Source organism: Gadus macrocephalus, chromosome 7 (assembly GCF_031168955.1).
Source record: "Gadus macrocephalus chromosome 7, ASM3116895v1".
In the NCBI taxonomy this organism is placed as follows: domain Eukaryota; kingdom Metazoa; phylum Chordata; class Actinopteri; order Gadiformes; family Gadidae; genus Gadus; species Gadus macrocephalus.
In genome coordinates, this window is record NC_082388.1 from 14,526,166 (window position 1) to 14,548,229 (window position 22,064).

The window sequence follows — 22,064 nt, forward strand, 5'->3', positions numbered from 1 at the left end:
CCACTATTCCCATGTCAGACATGCCGACGTCTCTCTATCTCTTTCTCTCTCTTTCGCTCTCTCTGTCTCTCTCTCTCAGTCTCTCTCTTTCTCTGTATCTCCCTGTGTCTTTTTCCGTGTCTCTCTCTGTGTCTCTGTATGTGTGTGTGTGTCTCTCTCTCTCTCTCTCTCTCTCTCTCTCTCTCTCTCTCTCTCTCTCTCTCTCTCTCTCTCTCTCTCTCTCTCTCTCTCTCTCTCTCTCTCTCTCTCTCTCTCTATCACACACAATACAAAAACAATCAAATTACACCACCGTCCTTACAGCAGAAAACACGCCAGTGGACGTATTTTACTATCATTCATTATTATATTGTATTAACAGCTTTTTATACATATATTACTCATTTATTATTATTTTTAATCACAGTAATCCAACCAGATAATCTGCGGTGAAAAACGGATCAAGTGTGAAATTGATTCTGACAAGCCTCGACATACGCCCCCCGCATGTCTAACCGCTTTTGAAAAGTGCCATAGCGCTCTTGATGAGCCAGTGTACTCAGGGCAGAGCCTAATACATCGGGACTGCAAGGACACCCAGGGGTCTCTAATGTAGGCTATATATATAGCATCCAGAAAATAACAAAGGTAAAAAAGAAAAACTCAAACTGAAACAAAATGTAAACATATTAATGGACATCCCTCGGATGCCTTTTCAATACATGTTCCCATGAAGGGGTTACTTTTTAATCCCTGACTACCACTCAATGTTAACGTGCTCTGGGTTGAATACATGACAGCCGCCCTAATTGTGGCGGTCTCAAGGCAGAAGTAACACACACACACACACACACACACACACACACACACACACACACACACACACACACACACACACACACACACACACACACACACACACACACACACACACACACACAACACGCACACACATAAACATACTCACATGCACACGCACACACACGCAGGTGTGGAATCTGCAGATGCAGCCGCGTGTTATTTGGTATGCAGCTATCGTGACGTCAGAAAGAGCGTGAAATAGGGCAGCGCAGCCGCGGCGGGGAGCAGAGCCGTCAGAGCGGGAAACCGAGCCGGGAGTGGAGCGACGCTGCTGAGAGTTTGAAGACTCATCGAGACGCGTACAACGCACTACTGTCACATCAGAGCACCTCATTCACTCCGAGAGGCTCATTTTGCTTACCAAGAGACTCCAGTCGTGGACTTAAAGAGAGAAACACTTTCTGGCGCCGAGGGCGAATCGTTCGGTGGCATAGTCGCACACATTTTTTCCTTTTTTCTTCTTCTTCTCTTTCCTCTGGATACCTCAGGTAAGGAAAATATACCTTACTGAGTTGGGTTCGCTGCGTAGTTTAGGAAAGGTATAACAGTTAGGCCTGTGTGTGTATTGTGTGTGTGTTAGTTGGGACCCTAGTGGCTTAGTGTTTATTAAGACTGCAGAGATGGTGTTTAGTGCGTAATTACGTAAATGGGAGAACCGGCGTTCTTTAATCTGGAATTAGTTTGTGGAAGCGTTTGTGGAGAACGGATCCGCCTGTAGAGGTGACCGGTGCAAGCAGGATGTCACTGAGGAGATGTGACAGCGTTTAACTACATGTCACTCACTGATGTATGGATGTCGTCGCAGCAGCACGGGCTGTTCATGTAAATCATGCACGAACAATCACATAACCAAAACTCCCGTTTCGTTCTACCGGTCCTAGCGGTGAAAGTGTTAATGAAACATATTGGGTTAAAATAACGCGTATCTGGCGTCCGCCTGCGGCTCTCCGTCTCTCCTGTTCCTCCCGGCAATAGCCCTCTCTTTGGGCCAGGGCAGCGGGGATGCAGGGAAGAGTTCCTCAAGGCAGAAGACCCCGCGTGATACGTTAGAGTTACAGTGTTCCCTCAGACCTCCACGGTGGGGCTGAATTCCATTCTCCAGCAGCAGCAGCAGTCTGAAACAGCTTCACTGCATTCAAGTTGTGAGTCCCAAAATAACAATAGCCGCTTTTAAATCCGATCGTAGACTACTAAAGTGGTGAGTGTCTGCGCTCTTCAACGTTGGCTACCCCCATTACCTACCGCAAAATGCCCCCCTCTCATTGCTCGCCTCAGTCCTAAAAGCATCCATTTGGGAAGTGGGGAATGATTTGTAGGCGCACTCGCATCAACGTATTGCACCAGCGCTCTCCGTGGTGCTGAAACCTTCCCGTGGTCCGCGTCGCCCCCCCGCCCGCACCCAGCATATCGCTTTGTCCAACAGCGTCGAAGGTTGTACACACGTCGTTGTAATTCGTCTTCTGAATCCTTTTAACTTCTTAACACCATAACTTTGGTTTGGAAAATATCGGGTATTTGTGGGGGGGTGGGGGCGGGGGTGGGGGACGTCTCATAACTAATTTCGCGCACGCAATCTTCCCACCCACACACGCGTTCCATGAGGGATCGATATCTAATACAATTTCTTGTGGTCGAGATAGATGGAATCACTAATAATTCCCCTGTGTCTATGTTTCACAGATCTATAATGTTGTCTTTCCTCAGCAAAAGGGCAAACTGTTAGCGTCTTGGTGAATCCGGCTAGATGCTGTAACATGTTGTTTGTGTTTACATGTGACATGCGTGATAGAACTATTAACACCTAGCTCTGTACGACATGCATAATACTTACTACACGTATGACACGCATACAACTTGTAACATCTATATGACATGCATAATACTTGTAACGCCTACCTCTTTCTGTCATGCATAATACTTGTAATGCCTAGCTGTGTACGACATGTATCATACATGCAACCCCTACCTCTGTATCACCTGTACCACTGTAGATGGTTCATGTTATGCCCCCTACATTTAATAATAACACGCTCTCCATCAAACATGAGACCAGCAGCCGCTGCTGTCCTGGTGTGTCCGTGGGTCTCCTTATCCCATTCAGTCCCATCTTCGCGTGATGTTATCCTCTCCTGCCTCTCTCTGGTCACCCAGAGCCTCCAAAGGGGCTTCATCGGGCCGTCTGCAAGGCGATAAGTGCATAATGAGGCCAGCCTTACCCTTCAAAGGTTCTGTTGTAAGTCACAAATACAGACCTATATGTATGGGTAGGCAATAACACAAATACTAGCGTCAGTCAGAGACAGGGTTTTCGTTGGTATTTGTCTGGGCTCCCAGTGCTCGGTTTTTTCCACTAAGTCGACACAGTGAATGCATGTACAGTTAATTTCATTTAAATGAAGTGTTATGGTCATAGTGTGGTGGCACATCTCAAGCCCTCACTCATAAATCATCTCCCGACACAAAGCCATCCAGCAAATAAATGATCGAGTACTGTACTGCAGTATGACTTTTTAATTAGGACTACATTAAATCTCCATATCAATTAGAATGCTTCACTCCTCGCGACTGGTGCACATTTAACCCTGTGCGGTTCTCTTGTCTTTTCAAGAGCTGACTTTGTTTCATCACCAAAAAGCAATTTTCCCCATTGGCCATATATAGAGAAGTTCACACACAAACACACACAGACACACACAGACACACACAGACACACACACACGCACACACACACACACACACACACACACACACACACACACACACACACACACACACACACACACACACACATACACACACACACACACACACACACACACACACACACACACACACACACACACACACACACACACACACACACACACACACAAAGGAGGGGGGGGGGGGGGTACACACGCACATTTACGTGCAACCACTAACGCGGCTTTGGGTTTTATCACCACAAGGCTCTTTCCCCCACACACGAAGTATGCTCGCATGCACACACGCACGAACACATGAGGCACATCAGGCACGCATGCATTTACTCTTACACAGACAGACAGACAGACAGACAGACAGACAGACAGACAGACAGACAGACAGACAGACAGACAGACAGACAGACAGACAGACAGACAGACAGACAGACAGACAGACAGACAGACAGACAGACAGACAGACAGACAGACAGACAGACAGACAGACAGAGCGTGTGTGTTTTCTTCTGGCTGGGACTATCAGAGCCAGTCAGATATTGTTTTGGAAAAAAAGGTTGTTTTCCTGTCCGATTTTTAAAAAAAATTGAAAATAAAGTAATAGGGACTGGACGCCCATTTGAGTGGTGGGTCGCTAGCACGGAGCATCAGCCCTGTAATGAAGCCAAGAGGATTACTTTGGAATTGGAGCGATGTTGCTACCGCTCTGTGGCTAGCTCTGCAAGAGGCATTGACACAAATGACAGCAGCCAAGGAGCCTGTTTCATGTGTGTGTCTCAAACACATCCATGTGGTGATTCAGGTGCACGCTTCCATGCACACACACATATGCCTGCACATATACAAGCAAAGACACTCAGACACAAAACACCTTCATAAAATCAAGGGCACTAAAATACATGCATGCATGCACAAACACACTCGTACACACAGGCAAGCGCATGCACACACACTCGCACACACACACACACACACACACACACGCGCACACACACACAAGCACACACGAGCACTCACAAGCACACACACACGCGCGCGCACAAACCAGCACACACGCTCCACAAAAAAACAAACACACGTCAACAGAAAAATGTTCCGAGACAAAACACCTTCCCACACATAGTTTCAGGTCGATTTCTCTCCAACTCAACCAACGGGGTCCGAGAGCGTGTGCTTTCGAAAGACCCCTGGGAGCAAGGGGCCTCAAACAGCAGCTAACACGGTTCACTTGAAATTCTGATCACTGATGTTGAACTTCTAGATGTGACCTTTACTGCAGCCGCAGCGCCCTATTACAACAGCACGGCTGGAGATCGCCGCTCCCAGAGAGACACGCTCCAAGCAAATATTACCCACCAGCTCTCAGCCTGAATCACGGCAGCTGACGCCTGCCCTGAAAAAAAGTGAGGGGGAAGGAAAAAAACAACAACCGGGGGGAGGGAAATGAGTAGAGGGGTAACGGAGAGGTCAGCTCAGATGCAGTATTGGTTTGGTGTGGGTTTGATGAACGCGTCCCTCAGGCGGGCAGACTTTTTCAATGTCAGCCTGTCACATGCGGGCGTGTGTACTCTCGCCATGGCCTCTTAGCCCTGCCTTCTGTTATTGTAACCTTCTGCCTCTTCCTCATCCTTTCATAATCTTCCTCATCGTCTGATCTTCCTCTTCCTCATCTACCTCTTCTTCCTCCTCCTACACATTTTCCTCATCTTCTTCTACGTCCTCTTCCTCCTCTTCTACTTTACCCTCCTCTTCATTATTTTATTCGTCTTTCTCATCCCCCTCTTCAACATCCCCCTCCTCTTCCTCCTTTTCTCAATCTCCTCTTCCTCCTCTACTCCATCTTCTCCCTCCTCTACCTCCTCTTTCTTTCTATTTTATCTTACTCTTTCTCATCTACTTCAGCTTTCTCCTCTTCCATCTTTCCCTCCTCTTCTTCATTTACTTCTTCTTGCCCCTCTCCTTTCCTTTTCGCCATCTTCCTCCTCTACTTCCTCTTCCTCTCACACGTATCCCACCTCTTCCTCCCGGTCCTCCTCGTATAGTGGATGCAGTGGATGCCAGAGAGGAAATGTGTTCAGCGGAGGGGAACAAACACTTTTTTTTGTATGGCTCGTGGTACTCTGTTACCTTGTTTCCATTTGAGCTGGTGGAAGAGTTCATTCTTACCTGGGCCCTCGAAGAACAAACACAGCTGCAGTTATTCAACACCATCAAACAACCACGGTGAACAACCGTCTACTCTAATCCTATAGGCCTCAGAGTTGATTAATGGGTTTATGAATACTTACACCACTGCCCACTTTGGAAAGAAAAGGAATTATATCAGCCATCTGTCCATGGCTGTTTTTATTTGTAGCTTCAGTCACCCTTAAAGTTTCTAACATTTCTCACTGGGGCAAGTACCTTCCCTGCATGGATTAGGGCTCTGAGTCGTTAGTTAGTTAGTTAGTAAGGATGCTGCCACATCTTTGAATTTCAGCATGTTAAGCACCTTCAAACCCCCTCAATTTTATAACAATCTGTCAGTCATGTGACAGTGCCAGGATCTCCAAAAAGAAAGATGGCCATCTTGTCTGATGTTTTGTCCTCTTCCTGGTCGTCTGGAATAGAGTGCTGCTTCTCTGACTTCAATATGTAGCACCCATTGACAACAGAGTGCTGTGGTGCTACTGCACCTGTATGTCACCAGGGGCTCCACTACTATGGCTCACCATCCAGGTGGACCTGGCTGGTGGCCCGACATTGAACACTAAGCATTCTGGGCAGAGCTGTGCTGATTGAGCAGTGGTTTGGTTCCACTGGCACGGACACATGGAAAAGGAGTGGAAAAAAAAACCCGGTCAAGATGAATGATTTAAGTACATTCGATGTTTAAGTTTACTGTCTAAACTATGTTGTCCAATGATATTGTCATAGTTCCCTAATGAAAAAGGAAAAAATAAGAACAAAGTTTGATTTAAATTGTGAATTTTAAAGAGATTTTTTTGAGTTGACCTGGGGTAATGAAATGTTGCACCAGATATTAATGAGTAGAGAAAGTAATTCACCAGACCGAGATCTCCAATGTTCTTTATTTTTTCCTGGTTTTCTGCTCCAATGCGCTGCTCTCTGTTCCTAATCAGTATTTTTTTGAAAAAGATACATTCACCTCAAGGGATTGTTGTGGAAAGAAAATGTTAAAACAAGCAGATTTTGGTTTTCATGCAGAACTATTTGACTCTTAATAAGGAATATTGGTATTGATTCATGGTATTGATTCATGATTCATCTGATCGACTTCACACTTGGCAGGGGTCTTAATGTGGACCCAAGGAAGTTCGGTGAAGAGTTTGAAATCGTTCGGATGTGCGTTCTCTGAACCATGTGGGCGTGTTGTCCCCGATGTTGTAGCCCACCCAAAGTTTGTGTAACTACTTAAGCACCGTCATTCTGTAAGAATGTTAAACCCTGCTTAACCTTCTCTGGGAAGTGGACACCTAAATAAGCTCCACACATCCACACACTGTGGTTATACACTAAACGTTTGCGGAAAGCTGAACCCTCTCTCGGACGCGGCGTTCCCCCGGTCAGAAGTGTCTCGGGAGAGGCACTTCAACGTCATGAGAAGAACGCCCCCAGCGTTCGGGGCGTCTTGCAAAAAATAGATGATTTGACGTTCATTTTCGCTGAATGATGTTCAATTTTAATAACAGGGACAAAATGGTAAAATATTTTGTAAACTTTAATTGAAAGTGTTTAATATTCTGAATTCTTCTGATGAAAGACACTAATGTTACATCTACGTTTCTGCTTTAGTGATTTGAAATAGCGAACAAGACATCTCATTGCGGGGTATTGATTGGACACAGTAACACACAGACGATGATCAAGAAAAATATTTATTGTGTTTCTCTGTACGGATCCTTGCCCTAATTATAGGATATTTGAGCCTGTCAGTTGTAAAAACAAACACTTTTAGAGGGCGAACATTGATTTGGCCTTGCTCAACACCGGACCAATCTCAAAATTTCGGTTGAAGTTAGTCCATAATACCCGAAATGATTGGAGTAAGGGTCCAGTGTAAAAAATACAACACAGGTCTTCAATATATAGCACAATGGTCCTGCTTAACCTCCTGTCCTGTGTCAGTGCATGTATGTGTGTACAGCCATGCGTGTGTGCTTGTGTATATATGTGTGTGGTTAGCCACACCTGACAAGAAGCAGTATGTGGGCTTTTTACACCTGGAGGCTACCGACCTGGCTGTGGAATCCTGTCAAGAAAAATAGCCAATCGCACAGAGAGAGAGAGGGAGAGAGAGAGAGAGAGAGAGAGAGAGAGAGAGAGAGAGAGAGAGAGAGAGAGAGAGAGAGAGAGAGAGAGAGAGAGAGAGAGAGAGAGAGAGAGTTCTTATTAGTCTCTAGTATACAGAGGAAAGAAAATGTCAGCTGAAAATACATTCGGTACACAGTTGTGATCCACAAAGTCATGGGCTTCAAAGCATTTCGTCTTGTTAAGGCTAGCGCTGACGCTTTGAGGGAGACCTCCATGCTCTATTAGACTAAGCTACTCCATTGACACTCGCTGCCCTTCCCCCCCCCCCCCCCCCTCTTCTAAATCAAAGGAAAAATCAGTTACTGACAAAGCTGTTCATAGACTGTCAACGTTTCAAAAGCTATATCGATGGTTTTTATATGGTCTGGTATTTTGGTCGCCCGAAGCCAAGATACGCTACTGGCCGACAAGACAGGAAATCTGTTGAATTCCCTGGGAAACCCGCGTTAATCCAGTCAGCATCATTGACAATATCTTTTACCCCAACTCCACTGTTGAGGCAGCCTTGAGCAAAACATTTTGGACCCGTGTGCTTGAGTGGCGCAGCGACATGGAGAGGCTTAGATGCTACATAGTTATTAGCAAAGGCTTGCTGTTTCCAATTTAAAATGAATATCAGGAGAAATAGTTGTTGCTGTCCCGCTTTCAAAAAGAGAAAAACCGGACAAACAAACACATTTTTCATCCACGTGAATCGCGACCATCCAAGTGTTTATATTTCAGACCACAGTGATGGTGGTTTTCTCTCAAAACGGGGGAAAAATGTACCTAGAGATGAAGTTGCACAGTCAACCTGTTTCACATGACTATATCCCTGCAAATTCCTGTGATATTTTGTTGTCGTCATGGTTTTGCTATTCATAAGCCGTTGCAGGTCCTCTCTTTCCTTGTGTTCAGGGAACCATATAGACCCTGGGGCTGTCTTGATGATACAGGCCTTTCACTGGTTTATGCTGCTTTCACGTAAGATGATTCATTCCTCATATATATATATATATATATGGCCTTAAGCCTGGCGGATAGACAAGCATGACTCCTTCTGGTCCAATGAGGAGCCTCCACTCACTAGCGTGATAGGAACGGGGGATATGAAGACATCATGCATGCAGGGTGAGAGCTAAGCAGATGGAGGGAGAAAAAATAAATGTGTGGGGGGGACGGGGGGGGGGGACGGGGGGGGGGGACGGACGTTGTAGCCGTCGAAGATGGCCAAGCATTTTTATTGATCTTTCTTTGAACCGTTACCAAACGGTGACACGGTGAAGGAGCAAAGATGCTCATGTCTAACATTCCCCCCGCCTGCAGCCTGACCTGTCAGCTGCCCCATGATCTGCACGCCGGGTGGGACCTGACAGAGGGGGGAAGCCCGCCCCTGCTGCTCCGTGTTTTGTAGCGTAATGCACCGTGATGTGCCGAAATGCCCATTGTCGTCCTGCGTGACAGTCAATAGTGTGCAGTCTTTGCCGTTACGGCTCTGCATACAATGTGTTCTCATGCTTCGAGCTCAGCCGGTTTTAAATATTCAGCCCCCCTGCCGGGATGAGAGTGTCTGACGGTGATAATGGTGACAGCAGCTACCTGGAGCACAGAGCTCGGCAGGAAGCCCCCGACAACTGGCTCCTCGTTCACGTTCTACCATCCAGCAGAACGAGTGCTCTGTCACCCGCTGCCTCCCTCCGGCTTCATCTCAAAGATAACGGACTCACACCCGGATACACTCGTTAAAATAACGTAGACTATATTGGCTGTATGGCTATATAACAGTTAAAAAGAAAATAGCATTGCACATAACACGGGAGCTTTTTCCTATCGTTATGTGGCCTAATGTCTATTCCAATAAGTCTGTTCTTGTTCGGTCGCAATAAAAGGCTCTGACACCCTGTTATGTTAAACACACCGATCATTTTGAACGGCATTAAACAGTCTTGAATATTTATGTTTGCCTCAAACATAAAAGGCTCTCCCAGGGGCCGCATCAAATTTGTTGCCAAACATTTTTCTCCCCACTCTCGATCTCAGTGCGGCAATACAAAGCGCTCCAATGGCTTTGACCTCGCCGGAAAAAAATACAGTGAGAAACACGCCCTTTACCGTGTAGGTTAAGCCATAATGTATTACAGACGGCTGTGGCGTTGGCACGGCAACCGGGGCACGTGTGACTGTGCACCCTCTTGACTGCTTGTGCTTGTGATTGATATGCTTGTCCTTAATGTGCTGCGCTGACCGCCACCGCGCATTATGCACCGAGCCTTTCAGCATCAGCGCCGCTCCGTTCCGCCGCCGCAGTCGTCCGTAGCCGTTCAGCGGGCAAGCAGGCCGGGGATTGAGCCTTCCCTGGAAAAACGCAATGAAGCTGGACGACCTCACCTAGCCCACCCATGTGCCAGATGCACCCTCTTTCCTTAGGTTACATATATATATTTCTGTATAGTTTATATAATGGCAGCATTTTTCAGCATTGTTAGAAAGCTAAAGCAGCTGTTGAGTTGTACTGTAGCGCTGTGTTGGACTCTTGATTTCTACATCATAGGTTTGCAATGGCTAATCAGAATCACACCTGGTGGTATAATATGTCTCCTTTAACAATGTTTCTCATGTGATTAAAACGACAAACACATGAGTAGGAATGCAAGGCAAAACAAGCAGGACACACATTAGTGACCAGTCTCGAAGATAATTGAAGAAAAGTAAAGAAAGGAGGGAGCAATAGGAAAAAGCCACTAGACCACCGGTACCAGGAAAATAAGGAGGTGGAGAGGAAGGAAAAGAGAGGCTTGAGGCTTCGGAAGGAGGAAATGAGTGCCAACGGGACAGTCTGATTGGATTAAAGTGGCAGGGGAGGGGCCAGAGGAGAGGGGAGCACTCTCTGTGGGGTGTTGAGGAGTGGACCAAGAGGAGTGGTCCTTCAAGGCGGCGTGTCTCTTTAAACGGTTTAAAATGCAAGTCAAATAATGACTTCCTTGGAGAAGCCCTCCCTGATGGTTGAAGTTCACAACGGTCCTTGAAGCTACTTTTTCATTAGATGGCAATGGGTTCCCTGTGTACATTTGCAGTGTGCACGAGCGTTCACACAGCCCTCCATGCGCAGTGGTGAACGTTCACATTCATAAAGTCTGTTCATATGCATCACTAAATCAGTAAGGATGTACTGTACTGTGTGTGTGTGTGTGCGTGTGTGTGTGTGTGTGTGTGTGTGTGTGTGTGTGTGTGTGTGTGTGTGATCGCCATGGCCTGGAGGAGGGACATTAGGAAATGACTGGCACATCTCATTTGGTGCTTAATTTCACAAGGGCGAGCTCCCATTCATGAGGACCAGTTAGCCCAAGGGCTAGCTAGCTAGCTGGCTAGATATTCTAGACTTTTTTCTGCCTTTTCTTTTGTAGTTGGAGGATTCCGTGGCTACATTTAATAATGCAAGAAATGTATTTGAGATATCTAATGAGGTTTGAGAAATACAGCCAACTTTGTCTCATGTCATTCTCATGACAGTATCAGACAACTACGGCAGTCAGTCAAAGCGATAAAGGCTTGTGCTTTTATCAATTGCCTTTGTTCTTAATAATAAAGCCAAACATTAGTCATGTTATTTAAGCGTCAGTGTGTGTGTTTGTGTGTGTGTGTGTATGTGCATGCAGGCTTGTGTGTGTGACTTAATGTTTGAAAGTGAATGGAACTGCGTGCGTGTGTTTTGTCAGCGTAGAGTCACATGCATGTGTGTGTGCATGCATGCTTGAGTTGGTGACTTCATGTTTGAGAGTGAATGGAACTGCATGCGTGTGTGTGTGCCTGTGTGTGTTTGAGCGTGCTGTTGTGTGTATGTGAGCATGCACGCAGGCTTGTGTGCGTGGCCTCATGTTTGACTGTAAATGGACATGCAGGGCCAACCGATCTTAATACTAAACAGAAGTATCTCATTAAAGTGATTTGAATATTAACAGATATAATGAAATGGTAAAAGACAAACCAACTAGAGTGAAACAGAAGTGTTTACTGATTCCAGATGTCTCCCACATCCAACCGTGTATGAACATAGTGCTGTGTTTTGGTGTGCCAGCCTAGGAGAGGGGTTTGAAGTCCTGTGGTCAAAACACATGCAGCCTGGCAAGGGCTGGATTGAATCCCACTGAAGCCTCCTTCACTGTCTTCCCTTTGTAGTCCAGCAAACACCCAAACAAACAGACACACAGGCACGTGCACTCGTGTCCAACACGTGAGGTTTAATCGCTATGGCAACGATTTCAGACCCTGCCAATGTCTATTGTTGTCACTGCCAATTGTAGTGGTTATAATGCTGAGGTAAAATGCCACTTTCATTTCGGAAATTGGTGCTGTACTGACATTGCTTCTAAGAGGGGGGCTTACAGATATAATTATCAATCTATAATAATATCAATCATGATGATCAATAATACCCCATTACTAGCCCCCCTGTTCATGAAATAATAGTACCCCTCCTTCCACCGATTATATTGAAATTCATTTGTATGTAAACACTCGCTCGACTAGACCTTTGTCGGATCTGACTGGTATTTAATCTCTCCTTGAAGTCTTTTCTCCAGGATTTACTTTTGCTAATGGCCTCACTGAGGTCTTTTGTGTGGAATACTTTCTCCCCTGAGGAACGACCTCATGTCATTCCCCTCTGTTTGTATGGAGGCTGTAAAGCCCTTCTAAGAAAGTCATTATAATTTAATTACATGAATAAACTTTACTCGGTTCAACATAATTTGTAGAAGGTAATGCAGTGATATCCGTTACAAGCATTCTAACCTTATTAGAAAGACTGGAACTTCGCTGCGGCTGTCTTGGTTTTTTGCGACTACGCTGTCCTTTTCGATGTAGCTTGTTGAACGTATTGCATTGTTACGTATTTTAAGAATCTAAGCTACCCACACATAGACCCAATGAAGCAGGACCAAACATATAAGCCGTAAATACCATACATAGCCACAAGGGGAGCAAGATCTTACTGAAGGCTGTAATAAATTCTTTAGCCACAGAAGGCAGCACCACAGACCAGGCGAGAAAGCCGAGGGTTATCTCACATCGGCTCCCCCCACTACTTCCGGACCGCGCTGTTCAGACCATAAAAGCCTACAGATCGAACATTATCTTCAGAATTCTTCCGGCAGCTATTTGGACAGGGTTAGGTCTATTGATCAGCTAGGAGAATACTCGCACGTGCTAAGATACATCTTCAATCTCTCTTTGCTTCAGAGTATCAGTTTACCATACCGAAAATACTTTATACAAATAAAGTCTCTTTAAAGCTATTCCTTTGGATTCGATCACTTTCCTTGAAGAACTACGTAAAAGCATGAATAAATACATGAAGCTAACAATAGCTGTGAATGAAGGCTAGGGAACAAGCTGCATGATTTTAGATCAGAGCCCATACCCCAGCTAACCCCCATGTTGGCTTGTTCCACTGCAATTAACATTCAGAAGGAAGTCACAAAGGGGACGATTTCTCTTTAACCGGTCAGTCTCATGAAACTACATTGTGATTTGATACAGAATGCTTAAGTTTAATGTAACGGTTCATGTACTATCAAAGAGTTCATGTTTAAGGTTAAAGAGAGTTACGGTAAGGGCTTGTTCTAGGTGGTAAGGAGCAGGGAAAAAGCAGAGTAACGGTGGGGGATTACCTCCACGGGGAAAGTGTGTGTGGCTGCACCCAGACCAAAACAAAAGTAAACAGAATGGATCAAATTGGTCCCTGGATGATTCAATGGTTCTCGGACACTAAAACCAAAATGTCTCCTCCCCCCTTTCCCTGTGTGCAGGTGGAAGCTGATGGGCAGCCTCGGCGTGTGGGCTGTGGCCGCTCTTCTCCTAGGGACCTCCGTGTGGACTCTGTCGGAAGCCCACAGAACCGGCAAAGACAGGCACAGGATGGAGACGGCCAGCGCCTCGCCGGTCGGCGCCCCCGACGAGCCGCACGCAACGGTTAGTGCCCCTACCCTGCGTCGCTCACCTCTGGAAGTACGTCACCAGCATGCGTCCATGTCGGTGTGAACGGGAGGGAATGGAAACTGAGAGGACGATGAGGCGCTCATAGTTTAGTTTCACTTTCATAGTTAAAGTCATGTTAATGGTATTAGGATCTGTGTTGTGGTATGGAAGCATTAGTATGTGATGGCTATGGCAACATGGTTCTGGGGAATTATAGGAAACGCATACGAGTATAAGAGGGTGGTTTTGGTGTTCACTTACTCAAACGATTGCAGTTCTTTAGCCACGTTGCAGAAACATTCAGTACTAAATCCCTGCATTTAGGTCAGGCAACAGTATTCATTGCATCCATTAGTGCAAAATAGCAGCTTAAATCCGACACTGACATTTATTTCTGTTGCATATGCACAGGTGCATGTTTACACATCTACACACACAAACAAACACACGCACACACACCCACGCATACACCTACACGTTCACACGCACAGGTGCATGTTTACACATCTACACACGCACGCACACACACACACACACACTCTCTCTCTCTCTCTCTCTCTCTCTCTCTCTCTCTCTCTCTCTCTCTCTCTCTCTCTCTCTCTCTCTCTCTCTCTCTCTCTCTCTCTCTCTCTCTCTCTCTCTTCATGAAGCTTATAGAATTCTTTGAGCTGGGTAAAACATCTTAAAAAGACACTTATACTCGATGTTTGTCAAGAAGTAGAATATTTGCATCAGGACAACGGTGTTCTTGCCTTGGTTGGAAACACGGGCACATGGTTGCCTGGTTACCTTGCAGGCTGAGAAAACCTCAATTTCTGTCTTCCTTTTCACCCCTTCTCCTTTTGTGTCGACCTGACAGCCAGTAGTCACATGCGTGAGCTCTTTGTGCAGCCAAAATGAAGCGTCTGTTTAAAATCCAGTCCAACAATGAGGAGAATAAATAAAAACACGTACATGAGTGTGAAATGCCCTTACCTTTGTACCTTAGAGGTAAACACAATCTTTCTTCAACTAATTACTTTCTAAGTGCTGTGATTGCTCGAGCACATTTTGATACGAGCCAACACGTGTGAGGTTAATAAGACGGAGCCGTGTGTGTAGGTGAATAGGTGAGCTCGTTAAAGCGGTTGCACAGCAACAGCGTTCCTCTTGTTTGTGTTCACTGGTGAATCTGACGCTGATGCGGTTTAAATGACTTTTGGATTCACTAAATCCAAAAGCTAATTATTTAAATGAATTTACTATCTAAGACCTTAAGAGACTTTGCCCAATTTTTTTCATTCCTATTCATACGTCAGTTCATTAATACTAATGCAATTATCCTTCAGTTTTCCTTTCTTTTTAATACATTTCCTGGTGTCATTATTGCTTTATCCTAGTATAGTGTTTAGCAAGCTCCCAATGCTTCGACTGGGATTTGTGAAGGAGAGGCACTTTTATTGATGCGTTGATGCGTGGAATAATAATAACCATGAGGGCATAAGCCTCAGGGTTTAGACAAACATGAATTCAGGAACGGCCGGACCTTCTGCAGCTGCGTCTGATGTAGGCTGAGCCTCACCTGTCTCCACTCTCACAGCTGAAACTAACCACTCTGTACTAACCACTCTGTACTAACCACTGTGTACTAACCACTTTGTACTAACCACTCTGGACTAACCACTCTGTACTAAACACTCTGTACTAACCACTCTGTACTAACGACTCTGGACTAACCACTCTGTACTAACCACTCTGTACTAACCACTGTGTACTAACCACTTTGTACTAACCACTCTGGACTAACCACTCTGTACTATACACTCTGAACTAACCACTCTGTACTAACCACTCTGTACTAACGACTCTGGACTAACCACTCTGTACTAACGACTCTGGACTAACCACTCTGGACTAAACACTCTGTGCTAACCTCTCCTGACACTAACCACTCTGTACTAACCACTCTGTACTAACCACTCTGTACTAACCACTCTGTACTAACCTCTCTGTACTAACCACTCTGTACTAACCACTCTGTACTAACCTCTCTGTACTAACCTCTCTGTACTAACCTCTCTGTACTAACCTCTCTTGACACTAACCTCACCCCTCTATACCAACCACATCCCTCTACACTAACTAATGCCCTCACCCCTCGATACTAACCCCTCTATACTAACCTCACCCCTCTACACTAACCTCACCCCTCTATACTAACCCCTCTATACTAACCTCACCCCTCTACACTAACCTCACCCCTCTATACTAACCCCTCTATACTAACCTCACCCCTCTATACTAACCTCACCCCTCTACACTAACCTCACCCCTCTATACTAACCCCTCTATACTAACCTCACCCCTCTATACTAACCTCACCCCACTAACCTCACCCCTCTATACTAACCTCACCCCACTAACCTCACCCCTCTATACTAACCTCACCCCTCTACTCTAACCACTAACCTCACCCCTCTATACTAACCCCTCTATACTAACCTCACCCCTCTATACTAACCTCACCCCTCTATACTAACCTCACCCCTCTATACTAACCCCTCTATACTAACCTCACCCCTCTATACTAACCTCACCCCTCTATACTAACCTCACCCCTCTATACTAACCTCACCCCTCTATACTAACCTCACCCCTCTATACTAACCTCACCCCACTAACCTCACCCCTCTATACTAACCTCACCCCTCTACACTAACCTCACCCCTCTATACTAACCTCACCCCTCTATACTAACCTCACCCCTCTATACTAACCTCACCCCTCTATACTAACCATTGTCGCACAGTATTATGACAATTGTATCCACCCGGCATAGCTGCAGATCAAAGTAGTTTAAATGAATAATTGTAATGATCAAATTCTGTATACAATGAGCAATGATTATTTTTAATATAAATATCCTCTAGAGATTAGATTTGTTAGGCTGGATCGTGTTCGTATATTAATTCCCTAGTAATCTGCAGAATACCTCATTTCCTTTTGCTATGGGCTTGCTCAATGTTCCGCTAGTCTATTTCAGGTGGCTGCCTTTGAATGAGCTAGACTTGGCATTAGGCTGACTGGTTGGGGGGCTCACTATCACACCAACCCACAGACGTGTCTGAGCCTAGATCCTGGAAAAAACCCTGATCCCTGCGGGAAACTTTAGCTTAGTTTGTTGGCACATGCATTCTCCGAAAAACATGCAGTCAGTATTTTGAACCAACATGAGGTTTACAAATACCCCCCCTCAAAAACAAACATCCCAAATTTATTGTTTTTTTATGCACACGCACATCAGCACAGAAATGCTAAATCAGCACCCAGCCGTGCAGTGTTCCCAATAGTTATAATAGTTGAAGCATGCCCACCTCCAGCTCTGTCTGGGGTCTGTCTCACCTCCTGCTCTGTCTGGGGTCTGTCTCACCTCCTACTCTGGGGCCGGTCTCACCTCCTGCTCCGGGGTCTGTCTCACCTCCTGCTCTGTCTGGGGTTTGTCTCCCCTCCTGCTCTGTCTGGGGTCTGTCTCACCTCCTGCTCTGTCTGGGGTCTGTCTCACCTCCTGCTCTGTCTGGGGTCTGTCTCACCTCCTGCTCTGTCTGGGGTCTGTCTCACCTCCTGCTCTGTCTGGGGTCTGTCTCACCTCCTGCTCTGTCTGGGGTCTGTCTCACCTCCTGCTCTGTCTGGGGTCTGTCTCACCTCCTGCTCTGCCTGGGGTCTGTCTCACCTCCTGCTCTGTCTGGGGTCTGTCTCACCTCCTGCTCTGGGGTCTGTCTCACCTCCTGCTCTGTCTGGGGTCTGTCTCACCTCCTGCTCTGGGGTCTGTCTCACCTCCTGCTCTGTCTGGGGTCTGTCTCACCTCCTGCTCTGTCTGGGGTCTGTCTCACCTCCTGCTCTGGGGTCTGTCTCACCTCATGCTCTGCTCCGGGGTCTGTCTCACTGCCGGCTCTGCCAACTTGGCAAGCTGCTGTGGAATGTCATCTTGCCCCTGTGGTTCTGCCCCCCCCCCCCCCCCCCCCCCCCCCCAACCCCCAAATCCCCTGATGCAAAAACAAATTCCTAATCCTCCATCTCCCTCCCCGCCAGAATAGGAAACTAAAGAGCTGTCGATTTGGCAGCAGAGTTTAAAGCCCACCCTCGGGTGAGTTTGGATGGCATAATTATGCAGGATGCTTTCGGAAAGATGCACCCTTGCAAGTGAATGGGCCCCATCAATGTATATTTTTTACCCATTCTTCTTTGCCTGAATCCATTCTGACGCAGGGGTGTTATCTCTGAAACAATGGAACTTCTCTGCAGTCCATATGAGGCATGGGAGGGGAAGTCTGGTTCAAACACTATTTTTTGGGGGGGGATTGATAACAGCTGGGGTGAGGCGGATGGGAGTGAGAAAAAATCCTGTAAACACATATATAATCATATAATATAGCATTCATAGTATTAATATTTGAACCAACTGTATACCAACCAACGAAGTGTTGATAAACAGTATTATTGGGCATCTAGTCTAGGTCGAGGACAGGTTAATGGTCAGTCGTGCGACGTGGTTTGGTTGTAGCCCATGGAGGGGCAGACTGGGGTGTTTCTGTATGCCGGAGACAACTGATGCGTGCACACTGGAAGAATACCTAGAGGCGTGAAGTGAACTTTGAATGAGAACACGGATGAACTTCAAATTCAATCCCCAGCAATGAACCTTTTGTTTTATGTTAAGTAGATATATCCAGTTAATTATGTAAATGTGTGCTTAATAAATCGGTGAAAAAAGGGCAGTATGAACCTGTAGCATAACACATAAAAGAAAATGGTTATGCATCCGTTTTATCACCTTGCTTTCTCATGTTTACCCGTTTAGAGTGCATGTAGGGTTCCAGTTTGTCCACGGTTCACCACAGTCGAGTTATGAAACACCTGCCAGCCTCATCTCCATCATAATTAAAATACTTGGAATACATTTATTGAAAGCAATTTCCAAGAGCACCCATTCCAAATACATGATTTCCGAGCAGAGTACACTTCTTTAGTTTTTGTTTCCAGAACACTTTTCCTGGAAGAAACGTGACTTAAAAAGGGTAAAAATAAAAGTTCAGATCTGAAATAAGAAATGATCCCACTGTGCTTCAGAATAATAGAATGTGTGAACAGGACTTGTATGGAAGAAGCAGGGGGCTGGTTAGGAATGGAAGAATGGAGCATTAGGAACTGACATGTTGCTTTACTTTGGGGGCCAAGATAATTCAGATGTCAGAGGATGAAAAATACTTCACAAATCCTCAATGTCTAACAATATAATTTTGTTTTGGTGTGGAGGTGGTGGCAGTGGTGGTGGGGATGATGGGGGTGGTGGAGAGCCAGGTATCTTGTTGCATACTCAAAGGTCATTCAAATAAATTGATCTTCAAAACAAAATGAATCTTTGGAATTGCTTTCTGTTTACCCACCTAGAACTCACAATATTGTTGTGCATCTTGTTTGTGTACTGCAGGAAGATGTTGGGATCAGGCTGTACAATAAATACAATGCAGTGACAGCATTCAAATGTGAGACTTTCTTAATATGCATTACAAAGCAATAACTCCAGCAATAATCAAATAATAAATAGTCAAATAATAATAATCAAATAATTTCTTTAACTTACCACTGGATTGCACGAACCAATTATATAAACTCAACTGTATACACTAACCCAATTTCTTTCAACCAATAGGATGCATTTAATTGAACATTTCAGAATAATGTCCAGAGGCCGTTTGCAAACAAGGTTGGGGTTAGGTTGCAATAGTGGATCCTTCTCACTTGCCCTGCTGTGCACTGCTATAACGTGCTTATCGTAGCCAAACATACCCGGTATGTTGCCATACGATAGGGACCATAATAAGTGGCTACGAAGTGCTGAGGTAATGAGAAATTGGCATTTGCTTACCACAGTGGTCAACCTATTATGTGTTCCTTTTGCATTCAGCTGCATACCGCATACCGTTGTTGTTTTGGATATGCTCTCCTATATGGACATGTGTAAATAAGTAAATACTGAAGGGACAAAGAAAAACCCTTCCTTGTCAGGTTGGGGCCCCAGTGTGGGGCCCCCAGTTACTGCACCGCCAGATTAGTTTAGGTCCCTCTACGTCAGATAAAGAACAGCTGGCTGTGGTCTGTCCCTATGGTCCTGAAACAACAGTGCACTGCTTTATTATTTGGCTTTACCTCTGCCTTTATTCGATTTCTACAAGGTTGGTCTATTGAATACCAATAGATGTAATTGTTAACGTGATGTTTTGAATGTGTCAACATAAAAAAAACACACACGCAGACACACACACACACACACACACACACACACACACACACACACACACACCTTACAGGCGGTATGGATATGCTGGTTATGTGATTAAATGTGTCTCCAGCATGCAACCCTCATCCTTATCAGAGAGAGAGAGAGAGAGAGAGAGAGAGAGAGAGAGAGAGAGAGAGAGAGAGAGAGAGAGAGAGAGAGAGAGAGAGAGAGAGAGAGAGAGAGAGAGAGAGAGAGAGAGAGAGAGAGAGAGAGAGAGAGAGAGAGAGAGAGAGAGAGAGAGAGAGAGAGAGAGAGGGGTACCTACATACAGATGTGTGTGCAGAATGCCAGCACAGCAGTTAGCTGGGAAGGAAAAGACTGGGGGATGGGAAGAGTGAATGGGAGGTAGTTGGACTCTGCAAAATGTTCAGGCAAAATGTTGGAGGCACAGCGGGGGTTAGAATCCTGCTGTGTAAAGCAGGATTGAAGCAGCCGTCAGAAGGGAAAAGGCCTTGGGAATCATGTTGACCGACCCACTGATCAAAGATGTGTTATGTGTTGAAAAAGCATTACACTGGCCCTGTAACGTTACCACAGAGTCACATTCTGCACATCATGTAAAGAGACATGTATGTATTTCAGGATCCTTAGCATATTGTTGCTCCATACAGTTAAGAAAAAAAAAACACATTTATTTGAGATGAATATGCATACCTTTGATTGATAAATATCACGTTGAAGGCAAAGTGGTTATGCAAACGACCAAAGTCCGAATAGGTCTTTGAGTGATGCAACAGAAACACACACTTGACACACTGAACGCAATTAAAAACGCAAAAGAAAAATAGTCACGTTGGAGATTATGTGTGGCAACATACCCCATGCATATTCCCCGGTACCCCTCCCATATCAGGGCATGAGATGTGTCCCCCTACAAGAGATGTGTCCCCCTACAAGCTGTGTCTGCCGATATCTTCTGACCGAGCGCTGCCTTCCTGCCCGAGCCGGCAACCTCTCTCTGTCAGCGCCGTGTCACGTGTAAAACAAACACTACATCATTCATAGGAACAAGGAATGGCTTCTTGTGAGATGATGGCTAGAAGCTAATGGGTAAACCTATGTGGCCCCTCATGATGAAAAACTTTGCCTCAAGATCCTATGACTTCCGTCTGAATAGATCTTCCGCCATTTCAAATTTTGTGAAAAACAGTCAAAAACATATAGTTATTTTGTAAGATCAAAATGCTTGGATATGTATCACCTATTGTTCCATATCTTCCATCTAACGAGAAGGGAAGTCTGTACAAAAAAAATCCAGCCCCCAAGAGCCAATAACTATGAAAAGGGTGGTGGCTTAAAGACGCAAATTGACTTCAATGCTTATATCAAAATCGAGATGGACTCCTATAATCTTGAGTCCAATGCAAAAAATCTGAAAAGAGGGAATCAAGTTGTCAATCGGTTGTGGCATCAAAGTGGACGAGGTTTGTAACCGCAGCTCCTATAAAGAATGCTTGATTTCAGCGACTCCAACGTTGGGACTGTTGAGGTCAACTGACAAAACAACATGGCCCCAAAATTCAATCAAATTGAAAGAGCAGGGTTAACCTTAGCCAATCTTCATCAAACTTGGTGCAGTAAAGGGCACATGGGTCATGATTAATTGCACTACATTTCATCCAGATTGTTCAAGGGGGCACATGAATGTTTACATGCGCATCACCAGAAACAAGCTGAGGCTGTTCCAAGGTTATCAACCGTAAAAAAAGCAAAAAGGGTTTGTGTAAGGCTTGGCCTCGATAAATGCTGCTTGCAGCTCTAATTAATAGTATTGTTGTATGGGATTAGCTGAATGGTTTGAATGAATAAAGTATTGTGATGGCTTGGGGGAAATAGATTTGACCACAAAGTTGGCAGAAGTTAAATAGTCTTTTCTCACTTGCTTGTTTTGATTGTTAATCAATTCATATTCATCCATATTCAATTCATAACAAATA

General features: G+C 45.3%; 1 protein-coding gene across 1 annotated transcript in view; it reads left to right on the top strand.

Moving 5' to 3' along the window:
• The first annotated feature begins 1,006 nt into the window (after positions 1 to 1,006).
• fstl4 (follistatin-like 4) overlaps positions 1,007 to 22,064 on the top strand; it is a 185,707-nt gene continuing 164,649 nt past the window's right edge. The window contains exons 1-2 of the mRNA XM_060056808.1: positions 1,007 to 1,328; positions 13,640 to 13,802. Of these exons, the coding sequence (XP_059912791.1) occupies positions 13,650 to 13,802 (153 nt within the window). The 5' untranslated portion in view covers positions 1,007 to 1,328; positions 13,640 to 13,649. The remainder of the gene's footprint in view (positions 1,329 to 13,639; positions 13,803 to 22,064) is intronic.